Source organism: Micropterus salmoides, unplaced genomic scaffold, assembly GCF_014851395.1.
Source record: "Micropterus salmoides isolate LMB-PRFRI ecotype aquatic unplaced genomic scaffold, ASM1485139v1 Ms_hic_scaffold_9, whole genome shotgun sequence".
NCBI classification, from domain to species: domain Eukaryota; kingdom Metazoa; phylum Chordata; class Actinopteri; order Centrarchiformes; family Centrarchidae; genus Micropterus; species Micropterus salmoides.
Window position 1 is genome coordinate 14,596,010 of NW_024044681.1, and position 15,332 is coordinate 14,611,341.

Here is a 15,332-nt window from a genome sequence, read left to right on the forward strand (position 1 = left end):
GTATTGGAATGGTCCCCACACCACAGAAAGGAAAGAAAATCATGCACCCTCTTCTTAAAACATTTTATTTAACAGTCCAGTCAGTGTAGCAATCACAGCAGATCTTTTTCAACATTCATTTCTTATAAAACAATGAGGTTTCCTGTTCTACAGACACATTTAACATTGAAGGATATGTTTAAGTGCCACAGAAATTAAAAGTGCAAACGTTATCTTTCTGGCAGCAAGTGAACGCAGCAGAAGAGTCTGGACTGGTGAGCTTAAAGTGCTGTTACTAAACATTACTTCTAAACATTTTGTATTTTAATTATTTCTATAATAACTCAAATGTTAGTGTTCAGGTTAAAGCTTAGATTCACAAAGAAAATGTGTCATTTTTCAAGTTTGTGTGATGTGAGAGATTATCAACATTTCCATAATGCGACAATTGCAAAGAACGGAAAGATGTGTAACATCGCCACCATAAAGTTACATTTACATTGAAACCAGAATCTGTTCTCACTGAAATGATTAGCATATTAAAAAATAATTTGCTTGTTATTAAGGAATGTGTGGAAGGTTGAACAGTGTAAATCACTTCTAGCACCCATTTTGACTACGTTTGTTTGTGCTTCACACCAAGTTGGTGTGAACTGGAGTTTCCTCTTACAGTCATGTTTATCCCGGGAGGAGGGACAAAGTAAGAACAGCCCTGTGTTTCGATATGAGTGAAAATGTAATCTAAATTTGTGCCAGCAAACGACCCTAAACAACAAGGTTTTATGGGTAGAGAGGCCGATGGATTTTTAGAAATCTGAGAAAAACAACATTAACTGAAGGTAACCAGTTGTGGAGTGCAGTCTCAACATGCTTAGCTGAAGTGAAATTATTTATCTTTATTATTTGATCTGTCCACTTAACAAGCTACTTGCGAGTCCCTGTGACTTCTGTTAAGATATGATTTGCCTTTAACTTCAAATGTAATCCTAGAAACAAATGAATATGTAAAGCTAACCCAAACACACGACGATTCGTCCATGAAAGCCTGTTTCACTGGAAAAACAAAACGGATTAAGTTAGTCCATAAAAAAAAAAAAAAAAATCTATTATAATATTCGTGGAAATTAAACATTTTGACTTACTGTGAGTATTTATCATTGTTTAATCATAAAGTGCAACAACAGTTCTAAACAGTAAAGCTGGTGACCAGAGAGTGTGGGCAGATTTTCACAGTGAAACTGATCAACAGGTTTTCTGGATTAAAATCAAAATTAGATTGATGGGGAACTGATTCTAAACTTGGAGGCCTGAGGTTAAAGGTCAGGGGTCATCACTGGCCCTTCTTGGGTGTGTCAGGGATGCTCTCGTTCAGAGGGGTGAGGCTGGTGAGCAGGGTGTGGCGTTCGTACTGCTTGGTCTGCCTGAATTTGGTGTCGGTGCCGTGGAGCCGATCCAGCACACCAAAGACCCCGAAACACTGGTTGAACCTGGAACCAGAAACACCAAACAAGAATCTTAACTCAGAATGAAAACAAAAAAAAGGTTTAAAAACAAACTGTCAACATGGGATCTGCACTGTATTTGTTGTCCTTTTTTTCGTTTTTACATATTTCACTGAAATAATAGTGACCTATAATGTCTTACTGTCAACTAGTGGTGCGGCAATTCACTTAGTTCATGAGACGATACACGGTATTGGGTTCACCAGAACACTATTTTAAGAAATCTATATAGACAAAATATATGACTGGAAAATTAGTCTTTTATTCGACTGAAAGTCACAAAATGCAAAATAATGCAGGTGCATTTTGAAATGTTGCTTGCATATTGTTTGTCTTGTCTGCATAGGTGTCATTTACACTGGGGACATTTTGAAATGGCTGATGTTGACATCACTTTTTGAAAGCATTTTTAAAAAATGTTCTGAAAAATTGCTTGCAACAAGAAATGTTAAAAACAAATGAAAATGCTAGAAGAACAGTTTATTTGCACAACAAGAACTGAATGAGAATTTCAATGCAATGTAAATATAGAAGAAATATCTGCGTTGTCCCAAGCTACTGATTACTGCATTGTATTCTGGTATATTTTTATATTTTGAATTGTCACCTGCCACCTGAATTTAGTTTTTCCTTATATTATTCCTTATTTCCTTATATAAATGAACACATCCATCCATCGTCAACCGCTTATCCTGCGTACAGGGTCGCGGGGATAAATGAACACAGAAAAGGTATCCAGAATGCACGAAATTAAGTGTTTAATGCTTACAGTCTTCTGGGGGAGGACCCCTAGACCCACCACTTTAATCAACAACTATAATAGCTTTAAAATATCTTCTTGTCTTGTTCTCGTGACCCCAAAATTGTGCATCCTCACGTCTCATGGCCTAAGTGTTTCGTCCAACCCCTAATCTGAGCCACTTTTCAACACAAAATGACGCCCTTGCTTGTCTTTCACTCTGTTTATCATTCCCACCGTGTACCCAAACGATTTAAAAGGAGAGGCCATCTTCTATGCCCATTTCACCTTCACACTCCACCATGCTGAAATCATGAGATATCATGACACCCCTACTGTCAACAAATTCCACGAAAATACCAAAACCAACATTGAATTTTTTGCCTTTGAGTAACATTTGGAACAAAAGTAGTGTCCAGATATTTTTAATTATTTAACCATTTAAAATAAAAGTATATTCATGGGCTGTTTTTTTCATCGTCAGTAGATGCTAGGTAGGGAAGTCAAAGGGAAGTTTTGACTGACAAACTAACACATTTTTGTTTTTGGTCTTTTCGTGGAATTGTTAACAATATTTATGTATATTCAGTTAAAAAAAAAAATTAAAACAGATTCTGCTTTTCATCAGGTATGTCCCTACACATTCAGGAGCTAGAAAAAGCAAGAAGAAGCTGATCACCACAGTTTATGGTAAACAAAGTCCTTTTGAGACAACCACATCTTGTCCAGAAACAGAAAGTCAAGAGAAGAATGTACATTTTAACTTTGTTGTTTTTATATATTTAGCAGTGGCATTGATAATAAGACCATTAAATATACTCACAGAGGAGTGGACTCACCTGAGGTGGTGGAAGTCGTGGAACTCAGGGGAGGGCAGGAAGGGGAGGTGGTATCCACAGTGAGAGATGGTGGTGCTGACAAGAGCCAGGCATAACCACAGGGTGGTGGTGGTCATGTGGGAGCCCAGGATCACTGGCCCGATTATCACTGGCAGCATGTTGGAGATCTAACGGTAAAGAGGAAGAAAGAACGGGTTTAAATGGCCACTGAAAATCTAACCAATTTAAAAAAAAAAAAAAAAAAAAAAAAGGATAAAACCAGGAATACTCAGGAAGACTTAAACCTCCTAACCAGTGGTGAAATAGACTCAGCATCACACTTTCAACAGCTGACTCAAGTTGTAGATGAGCAAAAGGGAGTTCAGATACATTTTTCAGATCCGGTTTGCTCCAATTCCAGATGTAAAATTGAAACACGTTTGATTTATTTTTGACAGCTGCAGATGGTCTGTGGCTAAAAGCCTCAATGAGGACAGAAGAGATTTAAATCCAACATAGAGCAGTGCAGACTCTCCATAATCCTCCACAGTCCAAATCAGGGGTATAATTTCTCTTTAAATCATTTAGTGCGTTGTCACATTGACAGCGAAAGACTGAGAGGCCAAGAACGTGACTGAGACAGACACAGAACACAAAATGAAAAAGGGGGGAGGGATAATTCACCATATGCTCCAGAGGATGAGCGTAGATGGAGACGACTCCGATGGGAGCAGTCCACTCATGGTGCTGTTTGTGGAAATGCTTGTAGAGGCCTGGGTGGTGGAACAGCCTGAGAGGAAAGAGGAAGAGGATCAAAATAAAAATCAGTCAGTTATCTACTGGTAAATTTTTAACAACAAGACTAAAAGTCTACAGCAATGCTAACAGCTCTGTGAAGCTGTAGATAAATGCAAACACCACCAAAATGTCAGTTTTTATCTTACCACTAGGTGGCAGTGATTTGTTCAGTGTTCCAATGACATCTGAGACTCAGATGATGAAGAAGTGTTACTGTCTACTGGTTAGAAAACACTAAAGGCCTTTTTCAGGAGGGACACGAGACATTCTGACATGTCACAGCTGTAAATAGTTAGGTGAATGATTCCCACCTGTGTGAATAGTAAAACAATATTTCCTCCACGATGGCACAGACAGCCAGCTCCGTCAGGGCCCAGTGGAAGGTGGGAAGCTCAGGCCCACAGGGGTTCCCTCTCAAGATCATCAGGTGGTAGGCCGCCACCAACATGGGCCCAGAGATGAAAACGTGGTTGAAGGTGACTACCTTCAGAGCATGGCGAAGCTTACCTGGATCCACCTGGAGGACAAGGGAGGAGTCAGAGTGTTAACAAAAAACCTGGATAAAATGCTTTCTTATAGTGGCAAATATATAGTTACACAACATTACATTCATTTGGCAGATGCTTTTCATTCAGGGTCTTACAGTAAGTGCCTTCATAGAGAAACTTTTGTTAAGTGCATCTCTGTTTCAGAGTGCTGGAGTACAAGTGCTTTTTTTAAAGAAATGATAGTGTAACTTGGGGTGTTGACATGCAGTATGAAGCTTTAAAACGTCCAAAGTATATATATATATATGACCGCCCTCCTCTTTGTTTTAAGGCTCATCTCAAAACTTATTCTTTATGGGATTTAAGTGATTTCTTATAACATTTTCCTCGTCTTTATTTATTTAATGTTTCCTGCCACCTGTATACGATTATCTTCATTCTACTTTCACACGGCATATTTATTCTTCTTGTTTAATACATTTATGCATTTCCATGTAATAGTGTGGCGTTTTATTGGTTCTGTGCAAGTATTAATGGCTATACCGGATGTCTACAAACCATTTACTTTCGTCTGAAAAGAGGACTTTGGACCACTGAGTGGATTGACACTAGGAACGCCACACTTCTAGCTCATTTCCTGAACACGTGTGTGTGGTGTGGCTCTTGATGCACTGACTCCAGCCTCAGTCCACTCCTTGTGAAGCTCCCCCAAGTTCTTGAATCGGCTTTGTTTGTCTCAATCGTCTCAAGGCTGCATTCATCCCTGTTGCTTGTGCACCTATACTACCACACTTCAATGTTCCAGTCAACTTTCCATGAATGTGCTTTGATACAGCACTCTGAACAGCCAGCCATTTCAGCAGTGACCTACTGTGGCTTACCCTCCTTGTGGAGGGCGTCAATGAGTGTCTTCTGTACAACTGTCAAGTCAGAAGTCTTCCCCCGATTGTGGTTGTGTGTACCGAACCAGACAGATATTAAAGATTCTTATCAGGTAGACATTTCTGTATTATAAATTCTCTATTCTAATACTTTGAGATATGGATTTTTGATTTCCATGAGCTGTACGCTCAGTCATCAAGATTAAAACAAAAAAGGAAATGTTTCACTTTATGTGTAATGAATCTAGAGTTTTCACTTTCCATATTCTAAAAATGAACTTTTCCAGGATATTCTAAGTTACTGAGATGCACCGACTTGTGCATAACTTTCTATTCTTATGCTTGGAAAAAGTAGCGGTTTCTAAATCATCCTCTTCACTAAAATGCAAACAAGCAGATGGAAGCGTCTTGGATCAGATAAAAAAAAAAAAATCTCCAGTTTGCAAATAACATCAACAACTTGACTTTTTACCATTAAACTTTGGACCCTGGTTATAAAACACATGGACATGTCCTGATGAGTTTTTGTGTGAGCATATGCAGTATGTCTAAATGGTAGACAAATGAACATTTGCACGGTACAATGTACAAACACAACAACCTGACCTTTCACAGCGGACATTTTGATAAAGCACAGGTGTTACTAACAACATTAACTTTGGTTCTGTTCTGCTCAAGTGTCCCAGAAAGCCACAACAGCGTGACAGTGAGCCAGTATGCACAATACCAGGACCCTAAAACTGAAGCAGCTAAATGTAATTCAGCCACCATCACTTCTGTTATAAACTGTGCTTTTCCTGCTGTGAAATGGAAAAATGTCTGTGGAATCTTATCCTCGACAGTTCTGATAAATGTATAATGTCGCTGTGATGGCATCTTGTTATGAATTTATTTTTGTTTGTGTTACTGTCTAATAAATCAAATAAAGAAAAATATTTTCAAGCTGTTGTTTTTGTACTTAAAAAAAAAAAACACATGCTGCAGGCAGTGATACTCACTTGGTGTTTGTTTTTTTAACCAAATAAATGACTTAGTGGTTTTAGCCCTCATTGTGTGTTGTCAGCTGAGTTTTTTCAGAGTCATCTGAAGATTGACTAAAAGCCCTGACACATGATTCAACTGACTGAATTTAAAATACATTGACTACTTAAAAAGCCACACACTCTGTGTTGTTTTGTTGCTACACAACTGCTTGTCCTGACTTTGTTTATGACTAAAAGGGCTCAAGACCAGGGCACTGTTTCTGAAAACAGGTTTAACAAACACTGAGCCAAACCCTGAGCTCTAAGTTGATTAACCCTGAGATGGGAAACTCCTGAACAGCTGATCAGAGTAAGTTCAACTCTGAGTATGTTCACTGTGAGTTAAGGGCATGCGTGGGGAATGGAAAAAAAAATAAAAAATTCCATAAATCAATAGAGCTCCCATACTATGATTCACCATTGCAATGGGTTAATAAAGAGCAGAGCCTCTATTTTACTCCATTGTGGCTAAAAATATGAATGCATGCCAAAGTGGATCATTCAATGTAAGTTAGAACCATTAAATTTTTTTTCAGCGTAGCCCACATATTCATATTTTACCAGACTTGAATTTACTTAATAAATTACAAAGTGCTAGAATCCTTGTGTATGTTAAATACAATTTCTAAATACATTTATTCAGCTGTAACCTGACGGGTTACAGTGCCGGCAGTAAAACCTGAAGACAATAATTATTTTTAGGATTTCCTTCTGAAAAACGTCTCGGTTGATACGGACTGTAAATTTATAGACATCTAATTTAGGTTTAAAATCTTGCTAGTTTTTCATTTAATAAATTAGTCAACATAGATTAAGACTATCTGCAGCGAAAAACTCACTGTTAAACTACATTTAGTCGTTACAGCTGCACCACGGTCATTCCCACTCAGAAATATTCAGATTATCTCCAACAAGAAAACTATGATAGGAATGTTCCATCAGTGTGACCAATCACAACATGACAGATGATTGTTCAGTGATCAGATACAGCTTCATACTGATTTGGACAGTGATTACTGCAGTAATGTAGCCCTACGTAAATGTTTCAGTGCAACTGCTGACAACCTGACAGCTACCGTAATGTTCACAGAATCACAGTGTTATAAAGGACAGTGACGCGTATAGATTTTATTCTGAGCTGAGGATGAATCCACGATGTTCAGAAATCCCTGTCTCCATCTTTAAATTGATGACACGTTGGTCATAAACGTGGTCATGTTAAAGATTATGTTTAGGTAACAAACTAATATCTAACTAATTCCAATGTTTCTAAAGACGTAAACTTCTGTAAATGTGCTTTGATATCGACTATATCAATGAGGAAATGAAACAGTGTTTCAGACAGCTGCTTCAGGAGGAGAAGAGTCAGAGAGAAACTCAGAGTTTATTGAAGAAAACCTCCTCCCGAGCAGGTTAGCTTCACGCCACAAGTTGTTGTAGTTACTCGCTTAGGATTTATCTGATCTCGGTCTCTGAAACAGATAACCCAGAGTTTCCCCTCATCACAGGCCAGAGTTTTCACTAAAGCCACTTTCTGAAACGGGGCCAGAGCATTGGTATCTCGGCTCAGAGTGACTGACCATGGAAAGCCAACACATGATGACTCAGCAGAGTAGCTTCGTAGGTGACATAATGATGACTGTCACCATCTTGACTGACTGTGACAAAACTGAAATGTTATGAAAATGTATGTCACCCCATAAAAAGGTGATAAAGCCAATACTTGTAATCAACACGGCTTCAACCTGAACATGATGTCTGTTAACTACAGGCTTAATGGATTATTGATATAAAGCAAACTACTTTTATTCCATCAATGAACGGGAACTTGCTGTGCACTCTGGTTATAATCTTTGAAAGGTAATCAATAATCTGTTTACATTTTGAGAGTAACCTTTCAGCCCTGGCTATCAATAATGTCAGTCTTTATCTTTCCAGTTCACATCAACATCTGTTAATTAAACACAGTGAGAGGACTTTGGTCAGATCAGTAACACTGAGGCTCATGCCTGTGTGTTCTCGCAAGTGTGTTTACTCACCTATACGAGCTACAAATTACTAGTAATATTTTTTTGATTTATCAAGATCAAATTTCTTTACTATTTTTAATGAAAATACACAACTGAGTAGCTCTCTGGTGTCTAGGAACCAGATATGAAGAATTTAATAAACACATAAAATATAACACGTTTTATGTATTCATTTAGGAACATTTAGCCACATTTTGACTTACATTTATTCATTTAGCTGATGCTTTTATCCAAAGCGACTTACAATTGCTATATATGTCAGAGGTCGCACAACTCTGGAGCAAGTAGGGGTTAAGTGTCTTGCTCAGGGACACAATGGTGGATGGGTTACAGTAGGTAACTGTGATGACAATAATGTGACTGTCCCAACAACGTCTAAAAGCTGGTTTTGTTGCGTCTAAAGCTAATCTCCATGTGTTGCCGTCGAAGGAGACGCACTCTATGAATAAGTTCATCCATATATTGATGCTAAGTTTAAGCCAGTGACTAAAGGGTAATCACGGTAAAGAGGCTGAGGCTAGATGGATTTATTAGTCACTATATGAGAATTTGTATTGTGATTACTCAGCACTGGCTGATTATGATAGCAGTTACTGAGATTAAAAGCAGACAGAACATGACGATCATAGTAGAAGCAGATCACTTAGTATCAATATTGGTAGGCGCGGAGGTCAAAGTGGTGTTGGTATCTCAGTGGTGTCTTAAAATCTGTAACAGATTTAACATATACCGGGTTATTCTTGTCCACCTGGATGCGGTAGCGCGTGATGAAGGAGGGTTTACCAGTGGTGTCCACCACAAGCAGCAGACCATTCGACACCCAGAACGCCAGAGTGGGGAACAACATTGTCCCTGTTGAGAAAAGGCACAGTCAGAGAGGTACAACATGACATCCATCCAATCCGGAGGAATACCTTCCACTGTGTAAAATAGCTGGCCAGTCCATGAGAACATCATGATGGCTGCATCATAAGAGAGTAAGTTGACAGCAGAGATGACGACTTGATATGCAGAACAACTGTTCTCAAAGCGACACAGATACGCTATTTCCTCTGTGGCTGGTACAAAAGAAAGTTCTCTGACAACAAAGCCCTGTTTGTGTCTCAGAGGAGGTGAAATCATGTGTGTAATCTTCTTTGAAACTACAAAATATTTGGTTAGAGAGCTGTATAGGTCCATGAAGCCACCTGTGTTTCACAACAATACCAACTGTGTATTGATACAAAGCAGGTCAAAACAGCTTTTTGGACAAGATACAAAACTAACCAGTTGTTATTTCCTTACCAAAGAAGAACAAAGCAGTTTCGTGGCCCTCAAATGTCAAGTACAGCTCGGTCCACCATTTCTGCCAGAAATCTCCTGAAGCTCCCCAGAATCTCTGCAGATGCCTGGAGGAAGAATCAAGTTCACAAGACAATTTTCTTACCTTATTAAATCTGACTATTATTCTTCAAAACATTTTGCCACCCACATTTAAACATTCACTGGTACACCAGTGGTAGAAAGTACAATCACTCAAGTACTGTCCTTAAGTAAAACTTTGAGGTCCTTCACTTTAGTATCTCCAATTTATTGTACTTTACACTTCTGATCCACTAAATTTCAGGGGGAAATATTGTACTTTTTACTGCACTACATTTACTGAACTGCTATAGTTACTTCGCTTTCAAAACATATGACTAACTTATTAAACATGATGCATTGTTATAGATTAAAGGCCCCACAGACCCTCATTTGCGTTTTCACTTATGTTGCTAATAAGACAAACTCAGGTTGGAGTTGTGTGAAGCTCTGCTGGGATTTATGTGAGGTCATGATGTACAGAAACCTGGTTGCACACATATCTTGTTGATAACTTGTGTATACAAATTATTGTCTTGTCTGTATAAGTAAAAAAATATAGTATATATAATTTAACACTTTGAAAGGGGCCGTTTTTTGCATTATAAGTACTTTTACTTATGATACTTTAAGTACTTTTAACTGGTAATTATTTTTCCAATGCAGGACTTTTACTTTACAAAGTATTTTTACACTGTGGTAGTGTTACTTTAAAGGAACTGAGTACGCAAAGTGTAGTACCAAAATGTCTGACTCGACCCAAAACAGACCTGTGGAAAATAACCTACCCAAACCAGACGTGGATAAATAAGTTCATGGCATAACAACAACATGATGGCTGCATCATAAACGTGAGTAAGTTGACACCAGAGGTCATGACTTGATATGCAGAACTGAACAACTGTTCTCAATGCTACACAAACATGGTATTTTCCTGTGTGGCTGGTACTAAATAAAGTCTTTCCCTCGGTTTGTGTCTTAGGAGGTGAAATCATGTGTGTAATCTAATTTAAAACTACATTAGAAAATATGAATAAATTCAATATAATTTTGAAAAAGAAGACCTGATCCTAACAGGACCCGGAGCGCACCATCCGAATATTCCCAAGGATAATTAGACCTGATCCAAAATGCAGTTCACCTGTACAGATCCTAACAGAGACAGAACAATTTCCCCCTTGCGCACCAACAATAAAACATTCTGTAGCTAACTGCACAAGACAAAGCATAACAATTTCAATCAAATGTAAGAATATAATTCATTTATTTTCACATACTGACTAGCAGAACTGATATCTGTGGCTGTAAAACAAGACAATACCTGACCCGTTCAGTTTAGTCCTTCTCTGCAATGTCCTGATTAATGTTTGCTTCCTTGCCTTGCCGTGCTTGTCATTTTTTACTGCACTGCATGTAATGACCTACGACACTGCCAACTCCTCAGGTTCACTGATAATTTGTAAGAAAAATCCTACCATGTCAGCGAGTTGCCGAATGCAGCCAAGAATAAGATTCCAGATCCAATGACAACTGCAGCTTTCTTCACGGAGTCCCACAGTCCTCCAGGGCCCTCCTGGGTGGAAAAAAAAGCAACAACTGTGCATGAACCTCTCTGTTACTCTGATGATGCTGTGCAATCTCATGATGTTGAGTTACACCAGAATTTCCCACAGAAACGTCCAGAAAAGTAGAGTAAATGTCTCTAAAACAGCAGTTACTGAAACCAGTCAGTGTCATTCCAAGAGGATGACAGCACTGTGGCTTCTTTGGTCAGCTGTAGGTGGCACGTTGAGCTACACAAACAAAGAACACTTGTGTTTTTTCATAGGTGAGGCCTTTCGCCACATTGGACAGCATAGAGATTATACACCATGATGGAGAAAGTGAGATTGAAGAGCTAAAATAAATCAGGCTGCACGAGACAAACAGTAACGTGTCACTGAATCCCTCGTGTGTATCTAAAGCATATCATTGTTGGAGGAACACAGTGAAAATAAGACATTAGGCTTTCCTGTTTCTCTGTCTCAATCAAAATCATCATCATCTTCATCATCAAAACAGAGTCACATCACGTGTTTACGTCCATTATAACCTAAATAATACACTTGTTTAAAGATAAATATAGATGTAGGGAGCCATGTACAGAAATGAGGAGGTTTAAACAGTAGAGCGATAATAAAAATGCAAATATACTTATGTGCAAGAAGTGCTATTTATCTGTATATATCTATATCAAAAGCAATTCAAAGCATCAAAGCAATTAAAAGGTTCAATCTGACATTTAAGGTTTGAATGCTGACAAGACAGTAAATGAATCTCAGATTAATGTTTTCAATGTACTCCTTTTTGACATGAAATGTGTCGAAAAGAAAGTGAATGCATTTATTCAGTGTGAACTGAACAGATTTAAAAGGTTTTGTGTCGCTTGCAATGTTGATAATAGATTAATTTAAGCTTCTTCTACAGCTGCAGATGATCGAGATGCAAGTATTTCTTTTATCTGGAACACTAAAGCCCAGTGCATTTAATAAAAGCAAAATCTGAGAGAGCCACACTGAGAGAGCCACACTGAGAGAGAACTGGATGAGTTCACTCAGCGGGAATTAAGTCCAGGGATTGATGTCAGATTCACCAGACCTTCTAAAATGCCAGATTTTACCCCTTCTGCCCCTTGGCTCAGCCATGGCAACAGTGGGAAAAATGTTACGCAAATGTCGTGCTGGTCTCAGTCCTCAGCTCTCTGTTCTTTTTCCTTCTTCCTTTATTTTTAATTTTTTTTTTTAGAGCCACAAGCAACATGCACACAATTATACAATCACATCTCACAGATACACTGATGCATCCTTGTACATCTATCCCTATTTACTACATTTATTACCTACAATCTAATCTCCCAAAAGGAAACACAAACACAGTGTAAACATTTTCCATTATACTGCACTCTCTCCTATGTCATAAAAACAATTACAGAACACTCCTTAACATTTCTTATGATATTACATAATCCCTTTTTTACCCCCATCCTTTCTCTGTTCACCTGCAGAGCTCCATAAATTTGCGTAATGCAACTTGTCAGGTCAAGCCTGTCCAACAACAAGGAAAACAGGACATATCTGACAGAGTTACACACTTGAAGAAAAATGTAATAATAATAAATATTTTAACTATTGCTGGTCAGGGAGGATCTTCAATGATATCGTCAGTTGACAAAACAGATAAACACCAACTTTGTTCTTACTATTTAGAACCTTTTCAAAGTTAAACAAACAAACCCTTCACCCAAAGAGAAAGGACGAGTTACAGACAGGCGAGGAACTAAAACGACAAAATCCATTTAAAAAGGTAGTGCCTGTGTTGGCTGTGACTCATCGTATTGTGTTGCTGTGGACCTGCCTGCTTTTGATCATCTTTCTGTGCTATTCAATGATGGTAACAGCAGTGTTCAGTTGTGAAGTTGTTATGTTATTACCTGTCTGCTGCTGCTCCCTGCTGTGGCAACTCCCCTTGTGTCTGTAAACATATAATAAACAACAATAATAAATGCACAGTTCACAACAGTTCATTTACATGTTCCAGTCAGAATTACATCCACATCATCTATTGTTACTGTTTAAAAATAAAGCTGAATTTCAGCCAAGCATTAAAACAAAATTAAAAATAGTCTAAAATTATACTAAGATGGAAGATTTTGGAAGCAAAGGATATCTGCACTGTCCCAAAATGACTGAAGATTAAAGATTAAATATTTTGCTGTATAAGGAAGGTGGCTTAGCTGGCTTGCAAAACAATAGTGTTTATTTTCCTTATGTGATAAAGATCAAGTTTCTATTTTTCCAGAAGAAAGAAAATACTTGTGTGTACTTAGAGTGTGACAAAACTCAAACTCAAGTTCTAACACACTTCAAATGTCTTCAATAGGCCATTTTTTCATTAATAATCTCCACTGTATCTCCACTGATTAAGGCTATTTTACCTCAAAAATGTGACTTAATTAAACAGTATAAACATCTCTGGCTGCATTTTTCCAAGGAACAATAATCATCTGAGTGCTGTGTAGCCTCGTGCAAAATCTACAGACAGAGGATTATACATAATCCTGTTATACTGAATCCTTCTTACAGTGAGCAATTTTTCAGTCAAATTCTTGGGAATAACAACCTGCTCCACATCCACTCTCTCTTTGTAGCTCAGCAAGAAATAGAAAGCTTGGGGAAAGAAAAGAACAAAAACCCTGTTGAGATTTTGTAAAAAAGGCTACAAGTGTAACACCCAAATTATATTACAGTCAAAAATGTATTTTGTTTTTGTCACTTAGATGTTTGACCTTCATAATAAGATTGGTGTATGTGCAGAATTAGACACTAAAGGTTGTTTTCACATTCATCTACTGAAGGGAAAAGGTTTCTCATGTCTTAAATCTCAGTTTAAGACATGTACGTAGAAGATGATTTTGAAGCCAACAGTGGTTTCATCATGCAACTTAGAACAAGTTCACATACACTGGGAATGGACCTTTCAGTGAACTATGAGAAATCTTGTGTCAAGTAGTTACATTTTAGGGATTTTTAAACTAGTAAATGTAAGTTTTTTGTGACCAAAAAAAAAAAAAAGCATACACAAGGTTATTTTTATGTCTTAAAACACACCTGGATTGGATCTTTAAGTGAAACATCTTTAAAGTTGCTGCTTAAACATCATTAGTTAGTTAATTAACTGATTAACATAAATTATAGTGGTTGTAATGACACTACGCACGCATGATCACTATGCTACATTTTCTGACACGCAAAGAATATAGTGATTGTTTTCATATACCCTGCTTTCATAAGAACAATACATTTATTCTTGGCGGCTGATCAGACTAAAAAACTAAGCTAAGAGATTTGGTTTTGATAACCTGACATAGTCACTTATGTAATTTAATAAACTAAAGTATTTTTGATTTAACAACATTTATTGAAAACATAAACAAACATAATAATAACTGCAATAATTGTATGCAGCCGAGTTAATGCCACATATACAGGAATATTACAGGAATATGATAGAGAACGATTGTGTAGTGACAGAAAACAAAGCGGTGAGCAGTTTTTGTTTTTGCAGATTATGAACTATGCTACCTTCACTGAACACATCAACTGCCCACATTTAGGCAACACAGCTTAGTTTTTGCTTTTTCGTGCAGCCAGCTGTAAACAAGCGTTAAACATGATAAAACCCGACTCCATCGACGTGTTTACGTTAAAATAAACCACGGACTTACCGCTCACTCTTGCCTCCGCCGTCATGTCTCTCCACGGTTTCTCCCCTTTGAACGGTCCTGCGGGTTTTTATACACTCAAATGAACAGTGTGTTTACAGCGTGAACGACTTCTTATTGGCTGATTCTTGGTCAGCTGATCAAGCCACATCCGGAAGTAGCAGCGCTTCTAACGCGAGGATGTGGTTTTTTTTGTGTGTTAATCATTGTTTTCTTCACCAGATTTTCGCCTACTCTAGTAGACCGCATGAATCCAGCTGCAGGTTGAAATTCAGGATGGATGGTCACTACATGACATGTTGATTGGAAAGGTACATTTGTGTAATAAATGAGTACAGAATACAGTAGAACAAAGATCCACACGCAGATCCATTGCAGCTATTTGTATACACAGCGTGCACACACACACACACACACACACACCTCCTTCAGCTATCATTTAATCACTTAACACCTGGATAACCTCGTCCTTTA

The 15,332-nt window shown here is 37.9% G+C and overlaps 1 protein-coding gene across 1 annotated transcript; it reads right to left on the reverse strand.

Annotated features, from left to right (window-relative positions):
• Positions 1-47: 47 nt before the first annotated feature.
• On the reverse strand, positions 48-14,960 carry faxdc2 (fatty acid hydroxylase domain containing 2). Its single transcript, XM_038707966.1, has 9 exons — positions 14,862-14,960; positions 13,068-13,108; positions 11,074-11,171; positions 9,542-9,645; positions 8,988-9,109; positions 4,148-4,353; positions 3,723-3,828; positions 3,060-3,226; positions 48-1,466 (listed from the first exon to the last, which is right to left on the reverse strand). Exons 1-9 carry the CDS (start codon positions 14,884-14,886, stop codon positions 1,310-1,312), a joined length of 1,026 nt encoding a protein of 341 aa, XP_038563894.1. The 5' UTR covers positions 14,887-14,960; the 3' UTR covers positions 48-1,309.
• Between the last annotated feature and the right edge of the window lie 372 nt (positions 14,961-15,332).

Coding starts and splice junctions, on each gene's coding strand:
- faxdc2 (XM_038707966.1), bottom strand. CDS start 14,886: ATGACGGCGGAGGCAAGAGTGAGCG. Junction 11,172..13,067: donor CAGGGAGCAGCAGCAGACAG/GTAATAACATAA, acceptor TTTTCCACCCAG/GAGGGCCCTGGAGGACTGTG. Junction 3,227..3,722: donor CTCATCCTCTGGAGCATATG/GTGAATTATCCC, acceptor CTTTACCGTTAG/ATCTCCAACATGCTGCCAGT.